Below are 21,617 nucleotides of genomic sequence, written 5' to 3'. Positions count from 1 at the left end.
GAAATGTCCACGCGCACACACCGCGCGCGGCGCGAAACGTGCCCAAACACGCGCAGTGCAGGAGGCAATCAAGGCGGCGCGAACGACAGATGGGAGAGGGGTACCACCGCTAATAGAATTTTGCTCCGCATGCGGCGCTCTCAACGCCGGCGCAGCAGCGCCGCTCTCGGTGCCGTTCTTGTCTATTATTCGAGCACACGACGGTACGCGCCGCCACGGCAGTGGTCTTTCGACATGCCGCGAAACGGCGGGCCTCCTGCAATCTTTGTTGACTGCATGCCGCTAAACAAGTAGTTATATATGGCTGCGTTGTAGTAGCGGCCATCTGTCCCTTTTAGTAACTGGTGATAACTGATGCAATGCATATGAGCTCGCACGTACGTGCGAATCGCGCTGCAGCGCGAGCTCGTGCGCTGTTCGCTTGATGTAGGTTTTAATGACAGCGCTCGAACATCGATGTGCTGCAATCAATAATGCCTTGCTGCGCTGCCTCAACGTGCTGGCTTGAGATCAAGGATGAGCGCATTTAACTCTCTTAACCTGTGCTGCTCGTAGTGGAGTAGTGAATTGTCATCGAATGAGCCCGACCATTTGTGCTCATTTGCACACACCTGGTCACTTCACCACTTCGCATCGGTCGTATTGTTAATTGTCGCTGTGGCCGGGTCTCGAATCGTGAATTACCAGCCATGCCTGCTGCAATGTCGGTCTGCTGTTGGGACTGTAGGTGCAAAAGACCGTACATTAGAACGCAGATAATCAAGCAAGCTTCAAGACAGGTGAAGCAGTCAGCATGGCGCGAAGTTTCGCTTACTCAGCGCGACGAACTACAGCTATGCAGCGCGCCCGACGCTCCACTTCGTGAGACCTTGAAGGAAAACGGCAGAATCTGATGTTGGGATTCAGGCCTTCTTGTTCATGGCAGCCCGCGACGCAGAAGTAATGACGGTGACGCCTTTTCGAGGCTGGATCGGCGTCACCGATTCCTTCTGCTCCTAGCATTACGTCCCACGGCACACGGAGAGTCCGTTTTCGTTAAACTATAGGCTACGCGAGCTCGCAGCGTGGTCGGCGTGGTCTGTGAGAAGTGACGAGCCTTTTCGCACTCGCAACGGGGCAGAAGAAAGTGCGAATCGACGCAAAACTCGGGCTAGAAACGTGCTTCGCCACAGCTAGGGTTCAATACGACCCAAGCTGGTACGACCCAGATGTCGTTTCCCGCACCGCCACCAGGCGCCGCTACTATACCTCAAACTCCAGCGCAAGACGCCCATACCACCGGCCCGCTTGCGTTCGGAAAGCCTGCATGTGCACTGTTTCGCGCGTAGCTGTTGCCTTTTCTGAGCAATGCCGAAGTGCAACCCGAGCTGTTGAGTAGTAGGCTGCAACAGCACGTACACCAACTCACGAGGAACAAAGTTTTACAGGTTTCCAAGCCGACTGTGTGAAGCAGAACGGTGTCAACACTGGATAGCGCTCGTCCGACGGCATAAGCTGTTTTATGTTCCGGCGTTATGCCAAGTGCGTTATAACGCTTAATTCTTTGCTTTTACAGCAATGATGGCAGCAACGGGACACCTGCAGTTAGTGGCGTAGCTAGGTCGTCTGGCACCCGGGGCCCATAGGTCTTCTGTCCGCCCCCCTCCCCCGGGTTTATTCGAGGAAGGCGAGGATATCAACAATTTCCGTGTGTCTCCAGAAGTATATGACACCTCCTCCCCCCCCCCCCCGTTGCTACGCCACTGCCTGCAGTGCGTACAGGATATGCAGCAAACAAAGTAGTTTGTTCCCACACTGTACCGCAGTAAAGCTGTGGAACTCTTTCCCAATCCTCTCCCATTCAAACAGCGCTAGGGCTTGCTGAGAGATTTGAGGAGGTGTGGCAGCCGGCTGTGCTGGCATACACCCTTCTGCGCCCAGCATATCAACGAAGGGGCAGTTGAGATCACCAAAATTTTTGACAACGTGGTTTATTGGAACCTCCTTTGCACGCACTGAAAAATCGCAACATAAAAGTATCGCACTTCCAGTAACTTGGGCGAAAATATTTTCCCAGCGTAGTCTAACACAACTGGTTAGTTCATCCCCTTTTTTGTGTTTGGGGGGAGCAACGTTAGAATACCTCTGGTAGGTCTTACGAGTCGTTCGTACGCCCCACGTTCTTGGATGAGATGTTTTGGATTCGTATTTGCCGTCGTGTATGTACAGGGAAACTACCGCGGCGTCCTTGCACTTCCCTGCGCTGCCAGCACAGCAATCGCAGCTCCCCGCTAGGATTTGTCTGCTGTCGCCGATCTTCAAGAATCAATGTCGCCTATAATTTCACGCGTCCACACCGTAGATAACGAAGTAACTTACGCTGAGCTTCACGCATCTCGCTGGTGCATTATTTTTCGTTTGCGGAATAAACCTAGCAGTCACTTCCGATCAGCGCGAGTTCAACACTTCCCTCACGTCGGAGACGTGCCCCACTTCAAGTAGACGACTTCCTTTCTCTAAATTCTTTTAATGGAAATAGCTATGAAGATCTTGTAATTCCCGAAACTCGGATAAAATTAATATCGGCACGCTGTTTCGCGCCATCGCTACCGTTTGACAGGACGCCAAACACGCAGCGCGGGCTGCTGACGCCGTGAGTAATCCTACCACATTCGCGCAACTATTCGTCAGATGGCGCTAGGGGTTGAAAACACGGGGCGCCGCCTAGCACTTGCAACGTGCCCGTAGCTACAGTGAACTAGAAGCAATTCAGTGCAACGAGCGGAGGGGGCTGCGCCTTGCGGCGTGTGTCACCCGCGGTGGCACCCGAAGCGGTGGCGCTGCCGTCGACCACTCTTGAAGGCGACAGGTCTGGGCACGCAATACCATTGCATTTCAGCGGTGTGTTTTGGTGGTGGCTTTTTGCTCTGTGCGGTTGTGCGTCGCAAGCGTTCTCTTGTGAATGCGGCCACTTGCATCAATGAGTGCAAAGCAACGTCTCAACCATTGCTACGCCCCAGGGTGTAGCACAGGATACGCCCGAACTAACAGTGCGAAGAAGCTATCGTTATTCAAGGCGCCTGCAGACCCGGAACGGAGGTGCACGTGGGAGAGAAACCTACATAGAGCCGACAAGCCGCTAACCACAGACTGCGCGGTATGTGAGCTGCATTTTGAGCAGCGCTTCATTGTTCGGGACTATGTGCACCGTATAAATGGGGAGGAAGTTCGCATCCCACGCGGTACGCCTACGCTTACTCCGGACGCAGTCCCCACAATTTTGCCAAATCTGCCAGCTTACCTGAGCAAGCAGCCTACTCCCAAGAGGAACGAAAGAAAAAGGAAAGGCGATGACGAAGTCCCACCACGAAAAAAGGCACGAGGGCAGCTTGCAGAGACGACAGAGGTTGACGAACCTACGGGTGCGACGGTTGACAACGAAGTCTGTGTGGCCGCGACTGTCGCTGCGGTGACGAAAATAAAAGTGCCTGGGAAGCGCTGGACGCTACATGAACTTCACGACGCAGACGGAGTATGTTTTACTTCATGTTCCCTCGACTCGCTCTCAGGTGAGGTGAATGTGGAAAAGGCCGTGTTCTTCACTGCAAACAGTGCCGGTGCTATGAACTCGAAGACGTTCGTGCTGGGTAAGCAGGTGGCTGGCGCGTCAGTGGCAACTATTCAAGATGCTATAACCACTCTGCTGGAAGCGCATGATATGCACCTCTGCAAAGGCGCAGCGTCACGGAATGAAAGCTGCCTAACTACCAGCTTAACAATGAGATTGCAAGGCCAAATTAGGCGCGAGGCAAGAGCAGCTTATAGTACTAACTGCCTAGGCAAGACAACAAAAGAAGGAACAGCTTGCGTCGTTTGCAAGTATCTCAGAAAAGCCCTTGTTAGGCGGCAGTGGCGCCTCGAAAGGCGTCAAGGTCAGAACCAAAGTTGCAATAATGCTAGCTCGCGGTGGCACGGCAGTGTTTTGAAGAAGCTGCAGGCATGTACCCGTAAAAACAAGCGGCTTTTATCGAAGGTAGACAAGCTCGCCTTGGACCTCAAGAAAATCAAAAGCGAATGTGCTGCAACAGCTGAAGATGTACTTGCTGAAAAGTTAAGCTTTTTGTCACCAAAGCAGCAGCTCGCTGTCAGGCAGTGCTTCGAGGCATCAAGAAGGAAGAGTCCGCGGGGCATGAAGTACGACAAAGAATGGATCCTCGAATGCATCTTGCTCAAAATGAGAAGCCCAAAGCTGTATCAATATATGCGGAGGCAGAACATTTTGGTGCTCCCAAGTGAAACAACCCTGCGTAAATACACTGCTCAGTACAGAAGCGGCTACGGGTTCAATGAGAAAATGCTGAGTGTGTTGGAAAAGAAGGTTGCCCACCTGGATGTGTTCCACCGACATGGTGGAATAGTCGTGGATGAAATGAAGCTAGCTGAACATTTGTCAGTGACCACAGGAGCGAAGATTGAAGGTTTTGTGGACCTGGGCCCGTACACACCCGAAAAAGAAAAAACATTGCCATGCAATCATGGCCTCGTAGTGATGTTTGTGCCAATGGTTGGCAGCTGGACTCAGGTTATTGGTGTTTTCGGAAGCAACGAGAATGTGAAAGGGGACCTGTTGGCCAAAATTGTGCTTGAGTCCACAATTTTAGCAGAAAGGGCTGGCCTGTTTGTGGACTTCGTAACTTGCGATGCAGCGGCCTGGAACAGGAAAATGTGGCGCATCTTTAACATTCGAGCATCTTTGAAGGAAGTTGTCTGCAAGAAGCCCCATCCTGTTGAGAGCAGTCGGTTCTTACATTTTCTCTCTGATTTTCCTCACCTAGTAAAAAACGTGCGAAACAGGCTTCTCACCACGACTTTTGACACCCCTGATGGTGCAGTTTCAATGCAGTTTCCAAGAGAAGCTCTCAAACTGGATAGCAATGCTGTCACTATGAAAGCAATGCCTGGAATAACCAGCGTCCACGTATTCCCCAACAATTTCGAAAAAATGCGGGCAAGTTATGCATTCCAGTTGTTTGGGCATGGTCCTTTGAGGGCATTCTTTCTTTACCGTACTCAGTTGGAAAGGAGCTGTGGTAAAATTGAAGCGACAGAGAAGTTCTTCATGAGAATGAAGTCACTGATTGCTGTGATGACTGCAAGGTACACAGCCGAAGATCTCCGACTCCATTCTGCAGGTGAAGAAACCATTAAGGAAATGCTATGTTTCCTGGACGTCTGGGAGCGCCATGCTGATAAGAAGAAATTTCTGAGCGAGTCCACTGCAGAAGGCTTAAGAGTTACTCTAACAAGTACTCTTGAGCTTCTTCGCTATTTGCATCACCAAGTTGGCTTTAGCTACTTGTTGACATCCCGGCTGAGCCAGGATAAAGTGGAAAACTTTTTTGGAATCGTTAGACTCTCATCTGGCTGCAACTCACACCCAACGCCACAGCAGTTTCTGCTAACTGTTAACTGTCTCTCTTTTTATAACTTGGCGCACAGTGTTGCAGGCGGGAATGCAGAGGGAGATGTCATCAGTTCTCTTCTTGATGTTGGGGACCGGGAAGAAACTTCAAAGCAACAGCTGATTGACCAGATGAAGCTTTGCACAGAAAAACAAGCAGTACCTTCAAGTTCACATGGCAGTGAAGCAGTGGAACACGAGTACAATGTCCAGAGGAGCGACTCAAGGCTTATATATTACATTTCCGGATACGTGGCCAAAAAGTGTGTGCTGCCCACCAAATGCTGTGCGTGTAATGACAGCCTCTTACTTCCAACAGAAGAAGGGCGCCGCTTGCATGCTGCAGAATTTGTGCGCCATAATGATGAAGGAGGTTTACTCTAACCCTCGGTGGAACTGTTCCGCTTTATAACAAGGCTTGAAGACATTTTCACTAATTGCTTTAGTGCACAAAAAAGTTCATCGGGAAAGCGTAATGGACATCCTGCATATGATTCATTGCGCCGCTCCCTTGAAGGTGGGATGCAGAGATCATGCAGAAAGCCTGACTCCTCGCATAGTCAGCTTTTATGTCACCACACGGCTCCATTTTTTTATCAAAGGCTTGAATAAAGCACATATGCTGTCAAAAAGAAAGGCAGCACAGCACCTGAAGCTAAGCAGACTGACTTAGCCCAATTTCTAAGCTGCTTGTTAAGTACATAAAGCTCTCGGGATGATTCTTGCGCTATTACAGAGCGCCTGGAATAAAATCGTATGGGACAGAGAAATCAGTTTCGAAGTCGTTCTCCCTTTTTTTCTGCGCGTCAGATTTCGTCTTGTGCAGCACATACTTTAAAAATGAAGTGCTTTCTCGTGTAGCCTTAATTTGACGGATATCTGTGCATGTGCACCCTAGCAGACACTGTAAGGTGTCTTTTGCGATCGCGAACATCATGCGAATATTTGGTCCCGCAAATGACAATTGCTTCGCAAAATTTGGTACTCGCAAATTATTCCGGTAGTGCCATCTAGTCCGAGTTGACGACTAAGCGTGAAAAAAGAAATTGCAGCGCATCGACTGTCCTTCGTCTGCTACTGGCTTTGCTCAGTAAGACACGCCCAAAATCTTACGGCCACCTCAAACACCTCTACGCACATAAAGTACCCAAAAAATAATTGAAAACCCAAGCTGAATTGCGTTAAAACAGCGGCTGTGCATAACCAAACACGCTTTCTATTTTTGTGTGCCACGTACGCTTCAGAGGGGAACAGGACGAGCTTTCAAGAGCGGTCGATTGCAGCGCCGCCGCTGCAGGTGCCACCATAGAGTTTCTCACTATAACACCTAGAGGGTAATCTGGCGCCACCGTCTATGGGAGTTTCTTAAGGGGGCGCCGTGCCGTCATGGGAATGACGGTATATGTGTCTGCGAGGCTCGTGTTGGCTGGTGTTGTAAGAGGCTTCGTCTAAAACGTGGATATGGCTACGCAAATAACGCGTTCTCAAAGTACAATATTCATAAAATGTTTCCATTCACGTATATTGCATCTTTACTCACCCATGATGCATGACCAAGGGAAGAAAAGCAAGAACAGACGACCAACTTTTTCAAAGCGAGCGCGAACCTTGTCGTCTGTCCTCCAACTTTAGCGGCCCGCTGATACCTTTTACGTAACATGTAGTCGTACACACAATAACAAGTTCTCATAGTTAAACAAAACATGTTTTCGCGTAATAATAAAGCTAAAGCAGCTTTTTACGTGCTGTTATAGTAGAAAATGAATCATTGTGACAGACGGAACGGTACTTGCCAAGCGCGTCTTCAGGGTGTCCTGTCTCTACGAGAATGATGCCAATCCGAATCCACAATATACCGGCATTCCCATGTATACCACAGCGCAGCAGCGCCAGATTTCCCTCTAGGTAATGTAGTGAGAAACTCTATGGGTGCCACCGCGCGCGTCAGCGGAGAGGCGCGGTCGTGCCACTGGAAAGCATTCTATAGAGTACACTGTACCGTAGCGCCGGCGGAGCATTCAGACGCCGCTGCCACATCCGCCGGAAGTTGAAAAGGCAACGAGCGCCGCTTCACGGAATTTATGCTGAACTAACTTCAACTCAGGAAACCACCGCCGCAATGGGAAAGCGAGGAACGCGGCTGGCATCTAGTACAGGAGGCCCCAGATTTTCTCTCTCGCGCCCGCTCTTACTCGCGCCTGCGCACAAACGACTGGCGATCCCTCAAGCAACGCCTCCTTTGCCCCAAATGAACGTCTCGTCTCATGAGAACCCCCGTAGACACTAGCGCCACACTTCCCGCTAGGGTATTTATTTAGAAACTCTATGATTAAATCCAAAGTTTGACGTCGTCTGTCGTCTGTCCGAGGATCCGAGTGGCCGCTACATCAACGCGCGCCACGGAATCGGAACAAGAACAGTGGCACGCCGATGACGACGCTGGAGTCATTGCTGATGATGATAGTTTCTTTTTTTTTTTTACACGCGGACACGATATTGGGTAAAGTAGCCCTTAACAGCTTCGCTGTAAAATAATGAAGTGCACCACGGTCGGCACTCTAGCAGGGTAATCTTCCGGATGCTTCCATGAACTTGTTATAGATCTATACTAAAACAGCGCGAGACAGAACGGCGCGCCGTCTACTTTCTGTATACTGTGTCTCGCGCTGCTATGAGGCGTCTGCTGCCTTTGGCGTCGCTCTGTCTGGTTTCGAGATTCTGCGCCGCGGCTGCCCGCGGCCCGGCGGCGGCGGCAGCGGCGGTGTCCACGGGAGCGAGAGTAGCAAGTCTGACGTCATGCAATGGCGATTTGATATGCGGTGTCGGGCGGGTCACCACTGAAACATGTTGGCCTATACTTGTGTACAGTTCTGCATTGACAACTCACTGCATCGTGCTGACGATGGATGCATGTCAGCGTTTGGATTATAGCCCCGTATCGTTTGAATTAGACGTGGACTGTGGCTTCTTGCGTTTTTAATCAACGTCTACGTCGTTGGAGTGTGCGAAAGAAGCAGAGGTAATAGTACCCACTCGCTGAAGCGTTTTAATTGGATAGTTCTGTTGGTGCTGCTGTCTAAATGAATTAAGGGCGACAAGGGCCGCATGCAGTGACACTTGTTTTGTATGCGTGTTAAGACGCAGTTACTGCTTTCTGCAGCCACAAGATGTATGTGACAGGTGCATTTGGTGGCACTCGGCGAAACAAGCAGTAAGTAATACCTGCGAGTAATTCAGTGCCAGATACTTTATTTACGACAAACGACACGCTGTGAGGGTAGATGTGGCGATGGGGCGCCAGCGCAACTTGCTGATTGCGACAGTAAGCTTTTATCAAAGGGATATCGCTGGCCTCCATTGCACAGATGTCAACTGAACTGACGGCGCAGCTGAGTGTCGTATTTCCGCTCCCTTCCCAAGGTGTAGTGCCGGGGAAACTCTTGAGTCATGGCTGTTCTGCTTTATAGACAGCGATTTGCCCTTATCTGAGCACTTGGGTGTTTTACTTGCGCACTTGCATTGCGGTTGTGCTCACCATAAGCAACTAAGCCTTATTTCCGCGACTAACGTTCGGGTGTTCAGGTTAAAGTGGTGCTTGCAATGTTTTTGGAAACCGTCTGCGAGCGCCTGATTAAGCGTAACTGACATAATGCGCAAACTCACCTTCGTGCCTCGCATCCAGCTCTTATACTCGCAGTTTCTTATGCTGTGCCTATTCCTCCAACTTCGCGCAATTAAAATTAGGTCACAGTTTTGTGGACGAGACGAATGGGGTCTTTCCTATCGTGCTTTTCTTTCGTTTTCTTTCTCAACGGGGTTTCGTCTTTGGCGGTTCGGATATCTGCAATGGTGCTCGAGGGCCTTTCAGCAGCACGACGAGGAAAACGAATGTCAGTGGGGGGTGTCGGGGCAGCTGTCGCGGCCCGCCCTTGGAATTTGCTTGCTTTCTGTACTGGCAGCAGGGCGTCGGCTTTGTTTATGCGCCTGTTTTAAGGTCTTACGTCACGTGTTACACAGACAAGTGGCTGATGCAAACGAAACATGGTTGTTGGTGGTGGTGTTCAAATATTTGTCTCTATTTCGAAATCCGCTCGGCGAGTATGTGACAGCGCCCGGCGCGTACCTTTCGTCAATTTCGGAGTTTCGCTTATGATGAGTATATGACTACTTCAGTTAATGAACAATCGTATTTTACCTCAGATTGCAGACACACTGCTGCAGTTCTTGCACGATGCCTCCTGAATAAAATAAAATATATTAATGAATAGTACAAATTTCGCGCAGACACCTAATAAGCTATTAATGACAAGCTAATTTTAGAAATCAAACTGTGCATATTGCACCTCAAACATTGCTTTCTCACTTCTGCCCAGAACTTCATATTTTCGCATTACAACAATTGTTGACACAGTTAGATGCTTGTAAAGGCGTGTTGGTCGTATTTATATTATGGGGTTACTGCTTTGTGTTGTTTTTGTTTCAGAATGCCTAATTCAGGATACTTCATTTTTCTTTTTGTGCGTTGCAAGTTTAACTCTCTTGTAACTTGACAGTAGAAAGCGTTACCCTTTATGGCATGCTAAAGGGTCTGATTATCTAGCAAGCTAGTCGTGCTTTGCTAGAGCTCTTTCTCTTTTATTCTTTTTCATACGTTTTCCGTCTCTGCCAAATGTGTTGCGAGTTCGGATATAAAGGTGCTACACATCCAAAATCTGCAAGTGTGCCTTTGCAATGGTGCTTTTTTGGACGTGCACAGCATGCATTACCAATGATTTCTGCTTGTGGGGTGTGTGCTTAGTTTGTAGCTAGAGCTAGCTTGCCTGCATTAAAGAGTCAGCTGATGATGCACAGAGCTGCATGGCAGAATGAAGATCAAGCCTGCCAAGGCCGGGAAACTCATCGTATGGTGCTGCCAAATCTCATTGGCTTCCTTCATCTCTATTTTAAGCTACAGGCTGCGTGGAAGATGACAAAAAAAAAAACGTGAGAAGCCACGGACCATGCTATGGGAGATGGAGCACACCATAAAGGCATTGGGACAGTGCAGAGAAAGAGCTTCGTTTTAAGAAATAAAAGTTTCATTACTGGTGTGTGTTTTGGGAAATATAATTTTAATTTTATCGGCATTCTTAAGGTTTTACAAAAAAAATATCATATTTTTAAAACTTAATGCTTTCCTTTAGAAAGCCTGTCACAACAACAGTCGTAAAGCACAAATGATTCCCTATATCCTAGCCTTGGCATTCATGTAGGGCTAGCTTCCAGCTGTGAAATGAATAAAAAGAATGTCTGTTTAGTTATCTTTGAAAAACTTAATACATGCAAAAATTAGCTTTTCCTGAGCCTACGTTTTGACATAACAGGTCATAATACAAAATATTATTGGTGGATTTCAATAATCTAGTTCATTGCTGGGCCTTGATATGTAACAAATAAGCCAGGAAAGTGTCAAGAATTCTTAATTGAGTGAAGCTAATCATGTTGGTGTAACACAAGAAGGAAGAAATTTACCTTTTAAGGAAAACACGAATAAAGATTCAAGTTACTATATACATGAGAAGTCGCAATGCTAGAGGGATGAAATGCTCTCGTCTTGTAGCAGGACTCTCCTAGATCTTTTTTCTCATATTGTACATCATGAGACACTAACTGCATTTTCTGAGTCCTATAAATGTTTCTTCGTTAGCCTTGCATCTGTTGCCTACCAATCGTCACATGGGCTGATTTTGTATTCTAAACTGTGCCACGAAGATGCTAATAACACAAGAGTTATTCTAAATGCAAAGCTGCATGGTGGACAATGCATAGTGGAAGAAAGCTAATCGTTGCTTTGGCAGCATCTGTACCATGTATAATATCTCTGAACAAATACATTGGGTTGTGCGTCCCTTGTCAGAGCTTAAAGCTAATTTATATTGTAATACTGCGATTTTTGAAATACTGTCGTATTGTTGCGCAAAATAAACAACAATCTGACCATGTGACTTGCATAAAACAGTGAAGTTTACTAAGATGGAAAAACAAACATTTTCGTTTTGCAATATGTAGAGGGGTGCATAGGGCTATTAAAAAGAAAGGAACTGAAAAATATAATTTTTGAAGACAGTTGCTACATAAAAGTTGGCAGCATGAATTATAAATGGTATTCTTAAGATTGACTGGTGCCAAAGGTGGAGCAGTTGAGGGTGCAGTGAAACTAGGCGTGGGATCGAGTTTGCTGAAGCAAAGCAAGGGCTAGAAGAGGGCTCCATCCTGCATAGAAAAGTATGATGGCATGGGGATCTTATGATGGGATAGGTAGAAAATATGGCAATGTATCCCCCCCCCCCCCCCCCCCCCACAGATGTTGAGGGCTGTTGGCCTTTCATGTCTGCATGTCCTGCATACCTTTGCTGCAGAGAATATTGACTTTTGCTATTGGGGTAAGTGCCATTGCATATGGTGTGCAGACGTGATATGTGCAACATGTTTATAAAATGACTGGTTGTGCCAATTTTATTGGTGGATTATGTTCTGCTGTTGTAGACAGCTCTCCCTATGGTACAGTATTTTATCCCATTTTCGTGCCTTGCCAAAGAGGAATATAACGCTGCAGTTGCCTGCAACCACTGACATTGAATGTTTCAAATAAGTGGTGCAGTCCTGCTAAATGGTCATTACGCAAGATTTTATTTCATTGCAGACATGAGAAATTGTGTAGCTGTACAGAAATCCCTGTTTTGCCAATCATAGTTCAAAGGCAATGCCAGAATGCAATAGTGTTCAGGAAATATGGTACTTGTGCATACGCATGAAAATGTAGTGGTTTCAGTATGTTCCATGAGCCATAATCTTTACAATTCTGGATCTTGCATGAAGAAGCCAAAGAAAGGATCAGTAGTGTGCCTCTCAAGACAGTGTGCGTAGCTTATCCTCCCTGTTAGACTAAACTGGTATTAACGTGAGGGATTTCTTCACCCAATTCTATTCCTGTATCCACTGCTCATGACCTGCTCGTGGTAACATAGGCTGAGCACCACTTGGACCATTGATGAAGTGCAAAGGAAAATAATTGAAATATTACATTATCCCGGTGCTGCTTTGTTGCCTGCAAAATTTAGTCACCTGAACCGCGGACCCAGTTTATCGCACAGTGCAGGCGTAGGGCTGTTGGCAACAGCCTTTAAAATGCAGCACGGTTTAACCTCAGAATTTAGCTGTGAATTACGCAGATTTACTGCAAGAGCCACTACTAATCATTTCCATCATACTGCTACAAGCTCTTACAAGCTGCTACTAACAGTGTGCTAGTTGTGCACTTGAGTATCGAGACTAATACATGTTGGGCTTCCATCCCTCGGTGTGACCTGCAGATGAGTGGAAAGCATGGAAAGTGAAGAGGTGGTCACATGTTGTGCCTCGTGCCCGATTCCATCTCCTGTCCTGGTGCACTCCAAGCCTGCCTTGTCATCAAGCGCGATGCTGCATCATGCACGCCACTCAAGCCTGGACTTGCGAGGTCACGTTGGGCCCTTGCCTGGCATAGCTCATGCAGTCACGCCGCCTTCATCTGCGTCCAGTAACCACATTCCACGGAGGCCTCACCATCAACAGCACCAGCGCAATCTGAGCCTGGACTCGGCCATGCGTGTGCTGAGCCCTGTACACCACAGTGGTGGTGACACGGCAGACCGCCGCAGTTTGGCATCGGATGACAGTGGCATCTTCAACTCGGATGATGGTGACCGGACTTCTCGCGTAAATGTGGATGCAGCCACTGGCACAGTGGCGCCAGTGCCGCCCTGCCAGTTGACTTTGCGGCCACCAGTTCAAGGGGTCATCGACGAGGTCCACTCACCAGTGCAAGAGGCAAGTATAAAGATTCACCCATTTGTTTCTGACCAGAAAACTGTGGCCTTATATTCCAACAATGCCATAGAAGTGTTATTTGACCCACTGTGGTGTTGTAGTGGCTTTGGTGGTGTGCTGGTAAGCCCGAGGTAACGGGATCAAATTGTGGCCGCGGCAGCTGCATTTTGATGGAGACGAAATGCACAAACACCCATGTACCATGCATTGTGTGCATGTTAAAGAACCCTAGCTGGTCAAAAGTAACCCGGAGTCCCCCACTATGGTGTGAGTCATAATCATATCGTGATTTTGGCACGTAAAACCCCAGAATTTAATGTTTAAATGTTATTTGGCATACAAGATCATTTGTGTTCTTAAAGGGACCCTGAAACGATTTTGATGATATTGTGTAAACATATTGAGTCGTTAGAGTAGGTCCTTCTGATGACTAATTGATACATCCAAGTGCTCCGCATAAAACATAATTTATTATGAGGTTTTAAAAATGTACATTGCTGCCAATTGAAGCACATCACTCGACTGAATTTTAAGCCACCCGTAATCATTTGACGTAAAAATTGCCCTAAAGACCTTAGTAGGACGAGCTACCAGATTGGCTGTCCAGGGCGCGTCATCGATAATTTTTCCAACTTTATGGTGAGCAAATGTTGTTCGTAATAGTTGGCATGTTAGTGAATTTGTTTCTATGAAAAGAAACTAACAGAAAGAGAATGCACAAGAACAATTTCTCAGTATACTTGATCATGTCCGACACACAGCAACTGTCGTCTGCTTGTGTTACAACGTGTTCCGTGTTGGCGAGAGCTCCGCACTCATTGTTGGTCTCAGGCTTTTTGCGAGCACCATGATTTGCCTTTGTTGCGTTCTGGGCCGCAAATGTAGCGACTGGCAATATGTCAAGCTGCGACGCCCTTGTCCCTCTGCAAGGCAGCAGACGAGCGGAGTGGCTGCAGTGCATCTGACTGTTGCTATCCGATCGGCATCAGGATTTGCGCCCTTGCGGCTGTTACTTTACACCGGAGGATTACTACCACAATAGTGTTTCGCGAGTTCAGTATTCAGGTAAACTCAAGCACAAAGGGACAGGGCCTGGCCGTTTGACCGTGCCGCTTCACGGGATGAGCAGAAGCGCAAATGTGAATGGTCTGCACGGTACAGCCACCCGGTGGCACAGAGCTCGACCAAATACCGTAGCAATAACAAAATGTATTCTTCTTTGCTGCTGGTGTAAATTATTTGCAGGAGTGTAATCATTAACACATTGTTTTTGTAAATGTTTAAAATGTTTTACACTTGGTTAGAGCAATATTAGCTCTTTGACTGGTTAAGCTCTGTGCCAACAGGAGGCTGGACCGTTGTCATGAGGTGGACATGCTGCATTGAAAGTTGAAGACGACAACGATGATGATGAAGGTGCGAGCATGATCATGCAATGGCACCAGGAAAAAGGTGAAAAAAAAAAAAAAACTTCCGGAGAGCCTCGTGGCAGGGGGTTTGGTGATAGAGGAATCGGAGCGAAGAAGACCCACGGCGGAAGAAGCAGTGGCCATTGGCCCATAGGTCTGGGCTCTTGCCTATGGCTGATGTTCCTGAGCCTACAGCTCAACGTCTGAAACTGGCATTTGTCTGCGAGCTGCCCAGCGGAACACCAACCACAGCTTCTGTGCTTGCGACCTTCACTCCTGGCTTAAGTTCCTGCCCCATCGCGCCATGTTGTCTCGCCTCCCGACTCCAGCTGGGGTACCTCGGCAGCAGACCACTTGTCTGCACCATTACAGCTGTAGGCTTGTATGACGCCCCACACCAAACAATATGGTTATGCATGAACTTTAATCGTTCGATTCTGTAGTCTGCAGACTGTTTAGAGACTCCATACTTTTTGATCCATATTAACCTTTGTCAGCAGTTATATGTCGTCAAGTTCATATAAAGCATTGTGTGTGTGTGCGACAGAAAGCCTACGCTTCGTATTTCCTAAATCTGTCTGTATTGACCACGTTAAAGGACCTAGTACGGTGAAAGATCTACACCGTGACACATTGGCGTCTGCAACAGAACAAAGCTATTCTCTGGCGGACAAGCACCTAATCCAGATGAGAGATTATATACATTAATGGAACTTGGGGAACGCTTAGGCTTATCAGGGCGGAACTGAGAGAAGGGGGAATGGATACAGAAAAGCATCAATCACGATGAGAGGGCAGTGGAGCGTGTGACATCTGAACGAGCTCGAGCAGAAGCGGAGGAACGCAGCCTTCAGCTACGCATTAAGCTCGCCGAAATGGATGCAGCCCAAGGGGACAGACCACAGGGGGAAAAATCCCCTGAAACTGCACAAGCGATTCATTCACAAACGATAAATCCGCGCATGTTTCTCCTGCAGTTTGAGGACACCCGAGGTGGTTTGGATAGTTACCTCCAAAGATTTGAGCGCGTCACCACTAGCCAAGGCTGGGACAAATCACAGTGGGCCATTGCACTGAGCGTGTGCCTCACGGGAGAAGCATTGAAGGTGTATGGGAGACTGTCTCCGCAAGACTTTTTAGAATCTGACAAAGTTCACATAGCTTTGCTGCAACGTTTTTGCTTCACAGCAGAAAGTTATCACTAAAGTTTTCGCACCTGCAAGCTTCAGAACGGAGAGACTGCAAGGCAGCATGTAGCTAGGATTAGAGGCTACTTTGATAGGTGGATAGAACTATAAAGGCCCCTTAAACATTCCAAGACCTGGCAGAGTTGGTCATGATGGAACAATTCCTAGCTAATTGCAATAAAAAACTTGGGACGTTTCTCCGTGAGCAGAATTGCCGTACCTTGTGTGCTGCTGCAAAAGCAGCTGATACATTTATGGATGCCCAGCAACAAAGAAACTTGTATCACTTCGAGTTGGAAAATTGGCCGGGATGGTGGCGATACAACTTTGAGATGCTTTTTATGCGCTAAGGCAGGATATATGGCTCCAAACTGTCGGGCTAAAACAAAAACATTTTGCCCCAAATGCCGTCGATTCAGTCCGGAGGCCAAACAGTGCCTAGAGAAAGGGTTGAGGCAGGATCAAACGGCTTGTTTTGTAGATAACGCCCCATCCAAATCCAAACCTATGCCTGCAATAGCCGAGGTTTAACATGTGCCAGCCGGAGGGATGCCAGGAGACGAAAGTGATTCACTGACTCCTCACAAAGATCTGGTCAGCATGATCCATGACAGATACAAGGAAGATAATCATCCTAGTACAGTGAAACCTCATTAAACCGTAGTTGGCCAGAGCTCGGAAAAAGTATGTACTAGACGTGCAGTATTTATTAACTTAGCGCGACAAAAGTGTTATTTTCATTTGATGTCGAGGCGGCCTAGCAGCAACGACAGTGGCCTCAAACTTACTGAAGCTGCAAGCCAGCTTTTCAGCCAGCCCCCCCTTCTTGGTAAACACTTGCATGGCAGATTCCTCGTTGGCGTTGCATGTTCGCCGTGCACAGTCGTGGTAGCACTGCAGAAGTAGAAGTTATGGGGCGCCTTTTCATTGCGGGGTGCTGTTCTCGTCGCGACGATTGCATTCATGAGGCTGACGTAATGTGCAGCTTCTACCCCTGTCGGGCCGGGATCACCCATGCTGTTGCTTTCCGTGTCGTCCTCATCACTGTCGTTAGTCCACTCCTCGGCAGCAACAGAGGCAACGATGGCAAAAAATTGAACCTCATAGCCAACATCTCTTCGCGGTCGCAGCAGCACCGCCGAGCAACTTCGTCTTCCAAATGCCACACACCGTATTCAACAGCAGATCCCTGTCGCGTGCCAGCGCCGACTTCTTCGTGTCACGTTCGATAGCACAAACAATATCTAATTTTTCTTCTATGCTGAGCACCCGGCGTCTTTTTTATTCGAGCTTTGGCATGACGCGAGTCCTTGGTTGCACAATGCCACCTCTCATAGAACAAAGAAAGCTCTCTGGCACAGCGCCGAAATGTTGATGTGGCTTCATGCGCAAGCGCGCAGGGCACTTGAAGGCCTTTGTTCCGATCTCTGAGGCTTGTTGTTCTGCCAGGCCACCTGATGGCGACGAACCGCCATGTTTGCGTGACAAAAAGCGGAAACACTATGTGTTAACTGATACGTACAGAATAAGCTGGTACGGTTTATGCGAATACAAAACACATTATGTTAAATGGCTGCTGAGTCGGGGATTTGACTTTACTACTTTTTAAACGAAACTACTGTTTAGGCGGGTACGGTTTAACAAGGTTTTACTGTAATATGCCTGTGACAGGGGGAGTGTTAAACGGATACAGAGTTTCAGTTCTGGGGGACACAGGCAGCAATACCGTCATGGTACACCATAGCCTGGTTCCCCAGGAAGCTTTCACCAGCAAGCAACGGTCTCTGGTAATGGTTGATGGAAGTTCTTCATGAGGCCCGCGTCACATTGTCATCACCTTATTTTATGGGAGAGATGCTGGCGAGGTGTATGGAATCACCTGTTTATGATGTAATTCTGGGCAAACATCACAGGAGCTTGTGAACCAGCAGTGAAAAGTGAGCGTAACTCTACTGGTTAAATTTTTTTCTTCTCGATTGCAAACGTTGGCGCCAGGAAAATGTACGTAACGGGAGCTTATCAACGAGGTTCTACTGTTTTGTTGATGAAGTAACCTAGCGCAATAAAAAAACCACAGAGGCATGAGAGGTGGACAAAGACAAGCGCTACTCACAGCTGTTTAATGGAAAGATGGAACTGTACATATATATCCTCTTGTTACGCATGCGCATACCAAGCAAAAAGAAAAGGCGCATGCACATCAAAGGCAGCTGCACAAGAAGTCAAATTCAGCATCACTTAATGAGATAGAAGGCTCACTTATACGCCTATCTGTTCTTCACAAAGAAGGCCTCAAGTGAAGGTCTAGAAGAGGTGTTGCCGCTTCTACGCAGAGTGGTAGCCTCAGAAAATCAAGTGTCACACCCACACATGGTAACATGAGCCTCCACATGTGTGCCCTTATCCTCCTTTTTCTTTACTTTTTTTGCATGTTCCCTTAAACGGTCATTCACGCAACGCTCGGTTTGCGCAGTCTACAGCTGCCCACAAGGTTGCAAGGGAATTGCATATACAACCCCTCTGGAGCACTTAAGGACAAAGGGCTTCTCATGCCTAGTGCGGTAACCCCACCTTTTCTCACAGTAAACTCTAAAGCACAGCTTTAAAAGCTAGTTACACAGAAAAAAAAAACAGAGGAATACCAGGAAGGTTAGCAACCTATTTAAGGTTGTGTGATACCTTGCGCATAACCTCCAGTCTCACCTTCGGTCGTTAGACCTCTGCCCTTGCCCTTCATGCTCCAAGCTTTACTTTTTGCAGTAGACTGTGCTATGGCGTTGACGACCGTCAGAGGGAAACCAGCTGCCAAAAGGCGTCCAACTTGGTTTGATAAACTAGAAAGCATTTAATGCATGCACGATTTTCGCAGAGCTGATTTATTTATTTATTTATTTATTTATACACATACCTCACAGGCTCCAACTAGAGTATTGCTAGAGGGGGTAAGAGAAATAACATGTAGCGAAAACAGGAGAAGATAGCTAACAACAAATCAGACAATTGAAAAAGAAAGATGCCATTTAACATCAAGCAAACGAACAACAACAACGACACTCTGGACGATCAGAAATCTGTGTGGCTCATTGAACCCCTGGCAAAAAACTGCCAACGCATGTATGCTTATAAACTGCGTGCAAGAAGTGAGAAGGACAACAGTTGTCATATGGTACAAATGAAACGTGCGCATGACTGCGGAATCATTTTTTTTTTTTCTCTAAATGAATCCAGATTGTTAATTTCAACAATGTGGCTTGGAAGATCGTTACAAGCTGCTATTGCCAGAGATAATGCAGATTTGTTAAATGCATTTGTGTGGTCAAACACGTGTGAAACTGTATGCATTATATAAGCGGCGAGATGTGCGAAATGGCGGCAAAGGGGTGATGTAGTTGTGTGTTGACTGTGAGTGATTTTGTGCAGTAAGCAAAGCAGAACTATCATGCTTCTAGATTCAAGAGATGGGAGTGATAGTGATTACTTTATAGCAGTAATGCTAGAATGCCTACTGTAGTCTTTCGCGATAGAATGTGCGGCACGGTTTTGAACAGATTCGAGAGAATTTATTAAATATTCCTGATGTGGTAGCCAGATGGCGGAAGCGAATTCGAGCTGAGGACGAAGAAAGGTTTTGTATGCTATTTCACGAGTAACTGAAGGGGTTTCACGTAGGTTTCGTTTTAGGTAACCAAGTGTGCTAGATGCTTTTGCCGTAACATGTTTTATATGCGCCTTCCATGATAAGTTTGTTATAATATGGATATCGAGATATTTGTACAAGGGGGTGACAGTGACAGCACTTTTATTAAGCGAGTAACTGTAAAGAGAGTTTTTCTTTCAGCTGATGGTCATCAATTTGCATTTTTCTGAATTTAGTTATATGTGCCATAGCATGCACCAGTTTGTAATATTATATAGATCTTTTTTGAGAGCGATGTGGTCGTTGGGTGTCTTAATTTGGCGATAAACTATGCAATCGTCAGCAAATAATCTGATTGCTGATGTTATGTTGGATGGCAATTCATTTGTGTAGATGAGAAACAATAGCGGACCCAGCACGCTACCTTGAGGTACACCAGATGACACATCGGCCAAGGAGGCTGAATGATTGTCAGTAAACGTAAACTGTTTGTGGGATGTGAGGAAGTTCCTTATTCATGATATTGTAAGGCTGTCTAAATGTAATGATGATAGTTTGGCTGTCAATCTAGACTGGGGAACACAATCAAAGGCTTTGACAAAGTCAATAAAGATACTATCAATCTGGAAACCATTGTCTACATATGTGAATAGCTCGTTAGTGAATTCGATTAGTTGAGTCTCACTGGAAAGTCCTTTCTTAAAACCGTGTTGCTTTGGATAGAAGAAATTGTTAGCTTCTAAGTGCTGCACAATATTAGGTGCTATGACATGCCCTAGTAATTTACATGGAATGCTTGCTCATGATATGGGTCGGTAATTACTTATCATGCTTTTATCACCAGACTTAAAGATGGGAATGATTTTCCTGATTTTACAGTCACATGGTAGTTCCCCTGTTGATAAGGACTGCTCAAAAATAAGTGTAAGGATGGGGGCTGTATGTGGATGTATGCTTTAAAAATTTTATTATTTATACCATCAACGCCGGATGAAGTAGAGACCTTTAGTTTCTTAATTAGAGATGAGATGCTGGAGGCATCAATCTCTATTGGTGCCATATACTTGTAGTTTACGTCTGCGATTGCGAGAATGGTTGAGTAATCCTCGCATGTAAACATCGAGATAAAGAAAAAATTATTAAAAGCAACTGAGGATTCTTCTGAGATAGGTGCTCTGGTATGTAGTGAAATTCGGCCAGAGTCTTTTCGAGGGGAAATCACTGCCCAGAATTTCTTTGGATTATTTTAATGAACGAGAAAAAAGGGGGTTAACCGAGGGGCCCGATTTTTATTAGTCATATCATAAGAAGCCAACAAACACTGACACCAAGGACAACATAGGGGAAATTACTTGTGCTTAATAAATGAAATAAAGAAACTATAAATTAATGGAAATTAAAGTGGATGAAAAAACGACTTGCCGCAGGTGGGAACCGAACCCACAACCTTCGCATTTCGCGTGTGATGCCCTACCAATTGAGCTACCGTGGCGCCGTTTCCCATCCACTTTCTTGGGTATTTATGTGTCTGTGAGTGGTGTCGCTCACTAACACTCCCAGGGTTCTGCTAGGACACATAAATACCCAAGAAAGTGGATGGGGAAACGGCGCCGCGGCAGCTCAATTTGGTAGAGCATCGCACGCGAAATGCGAAGGTTGTGGATTCGGTTCCCACCTGTGGCAAGTTGTTTTTTCATCCACTTTAATTTCCATTAATTCATCGTTTCTTTCTTTCATTTATTAAGTGCAATTAATTTCCCCTATGTTGTCCTTGGTGTCAGTGTTTGTTGGCTTCTTATGTTAGGGTTATTTTGTATCATAGATTGGAGGTCATGTGAAAATAATTCGTGCTTAGCACTACGTATGTTACAGCAATATCCTTTTCAGACTCTCTATGTTTTAACCACGCCACTGGGATTCCTTGCCGCTTAGCAATTCTGAACAGGCGTTTCTTTTTATTTTTTAATGACCGTAGCATCCTGCGATACTGTGGTTTTGAACTATTTACCCGGAAGTAAATCAGCGGAATATGAGCATGTGTAAGCTGCATTAGTGTTTCCATAAAGAGTTTCCAGTTTTCCTCAACAGGTTGGGAA

At 46.7% G+C, this 21,617-nt stretch overlaps 2 protein-coding genes across 4 annotated transcripts in view; one reads left to right on the top strand and one right to left on the bottom strand.

Annotated features, from left to right (window-relative positions):
* Positions 1-9,329, bottom strand: part of LOC135904036 (NADPH azoreductase-like) — a 171,510-nt gene extending 162,181 nt beyond the window's left edge. The window contains exon 1 of the mRNA XM_070539299.1: positions 9,104-9,329. Within this exon, the coding sequence (XP_070395400.1) occupies positions 9,104-9,118 (15 nt within the window). The 5' untranslated portion in view covers positions 9,119-9,329. The remainder of the gene's footprint in view (positions 1-9,103) is intronic.
* The window catches only part of fwd (phosphatidylinositol 4-kinase beta fwd), a 166,724-nt gene continuing 153,235 nt past the window's right edge, over positions 8,129-21,617 (top strand). The window contains exons 1-3 of one of the 3 annotated variants that reach the window (XM_065434612.2): positions 8,129-8,459; positions 8,601-8,651; positions 12,793-13,288. In XM_065434612.2, the coding sequence (XP_065290684.2) occupies positions 12,806-13,288 (483 nt within the window). In that variant the 5' untranslated portion in view covers positions 8,129-8,459; positions 8,601-8,651; positions 12,793-12,805. Of the gene's footprint in view, positions 8,460-8,600; positions 8,652-8,789; positions 8,861-12,792; positions 13,289-21,617 lie in introns of those variants that run through there. The other 2 variants (XM_065434611.2, XM_065434613.2) reach the window with 2 other exon arrangements.

This window comes from Dermacentor albipictus, chromosome 5 (genome assembly GCF_038994185.2).
Source record: "Dermacentor albipictus isolate Rhodes 1998 colony chromosome 5, USDA_Dalb.pri_finalv2, whole genome shotgun sequence".
Taxonomy (NCBI): domain Eukaryota; kingdom Metazoa; phylum Arthropoda; class Arachnida; order Ixodida; family Ixodidae; genus Dermacentor; species Dermacentor albipictus.
This window is presented reverse-complemented; position numbering and strand designations above follow the sequence as displayed.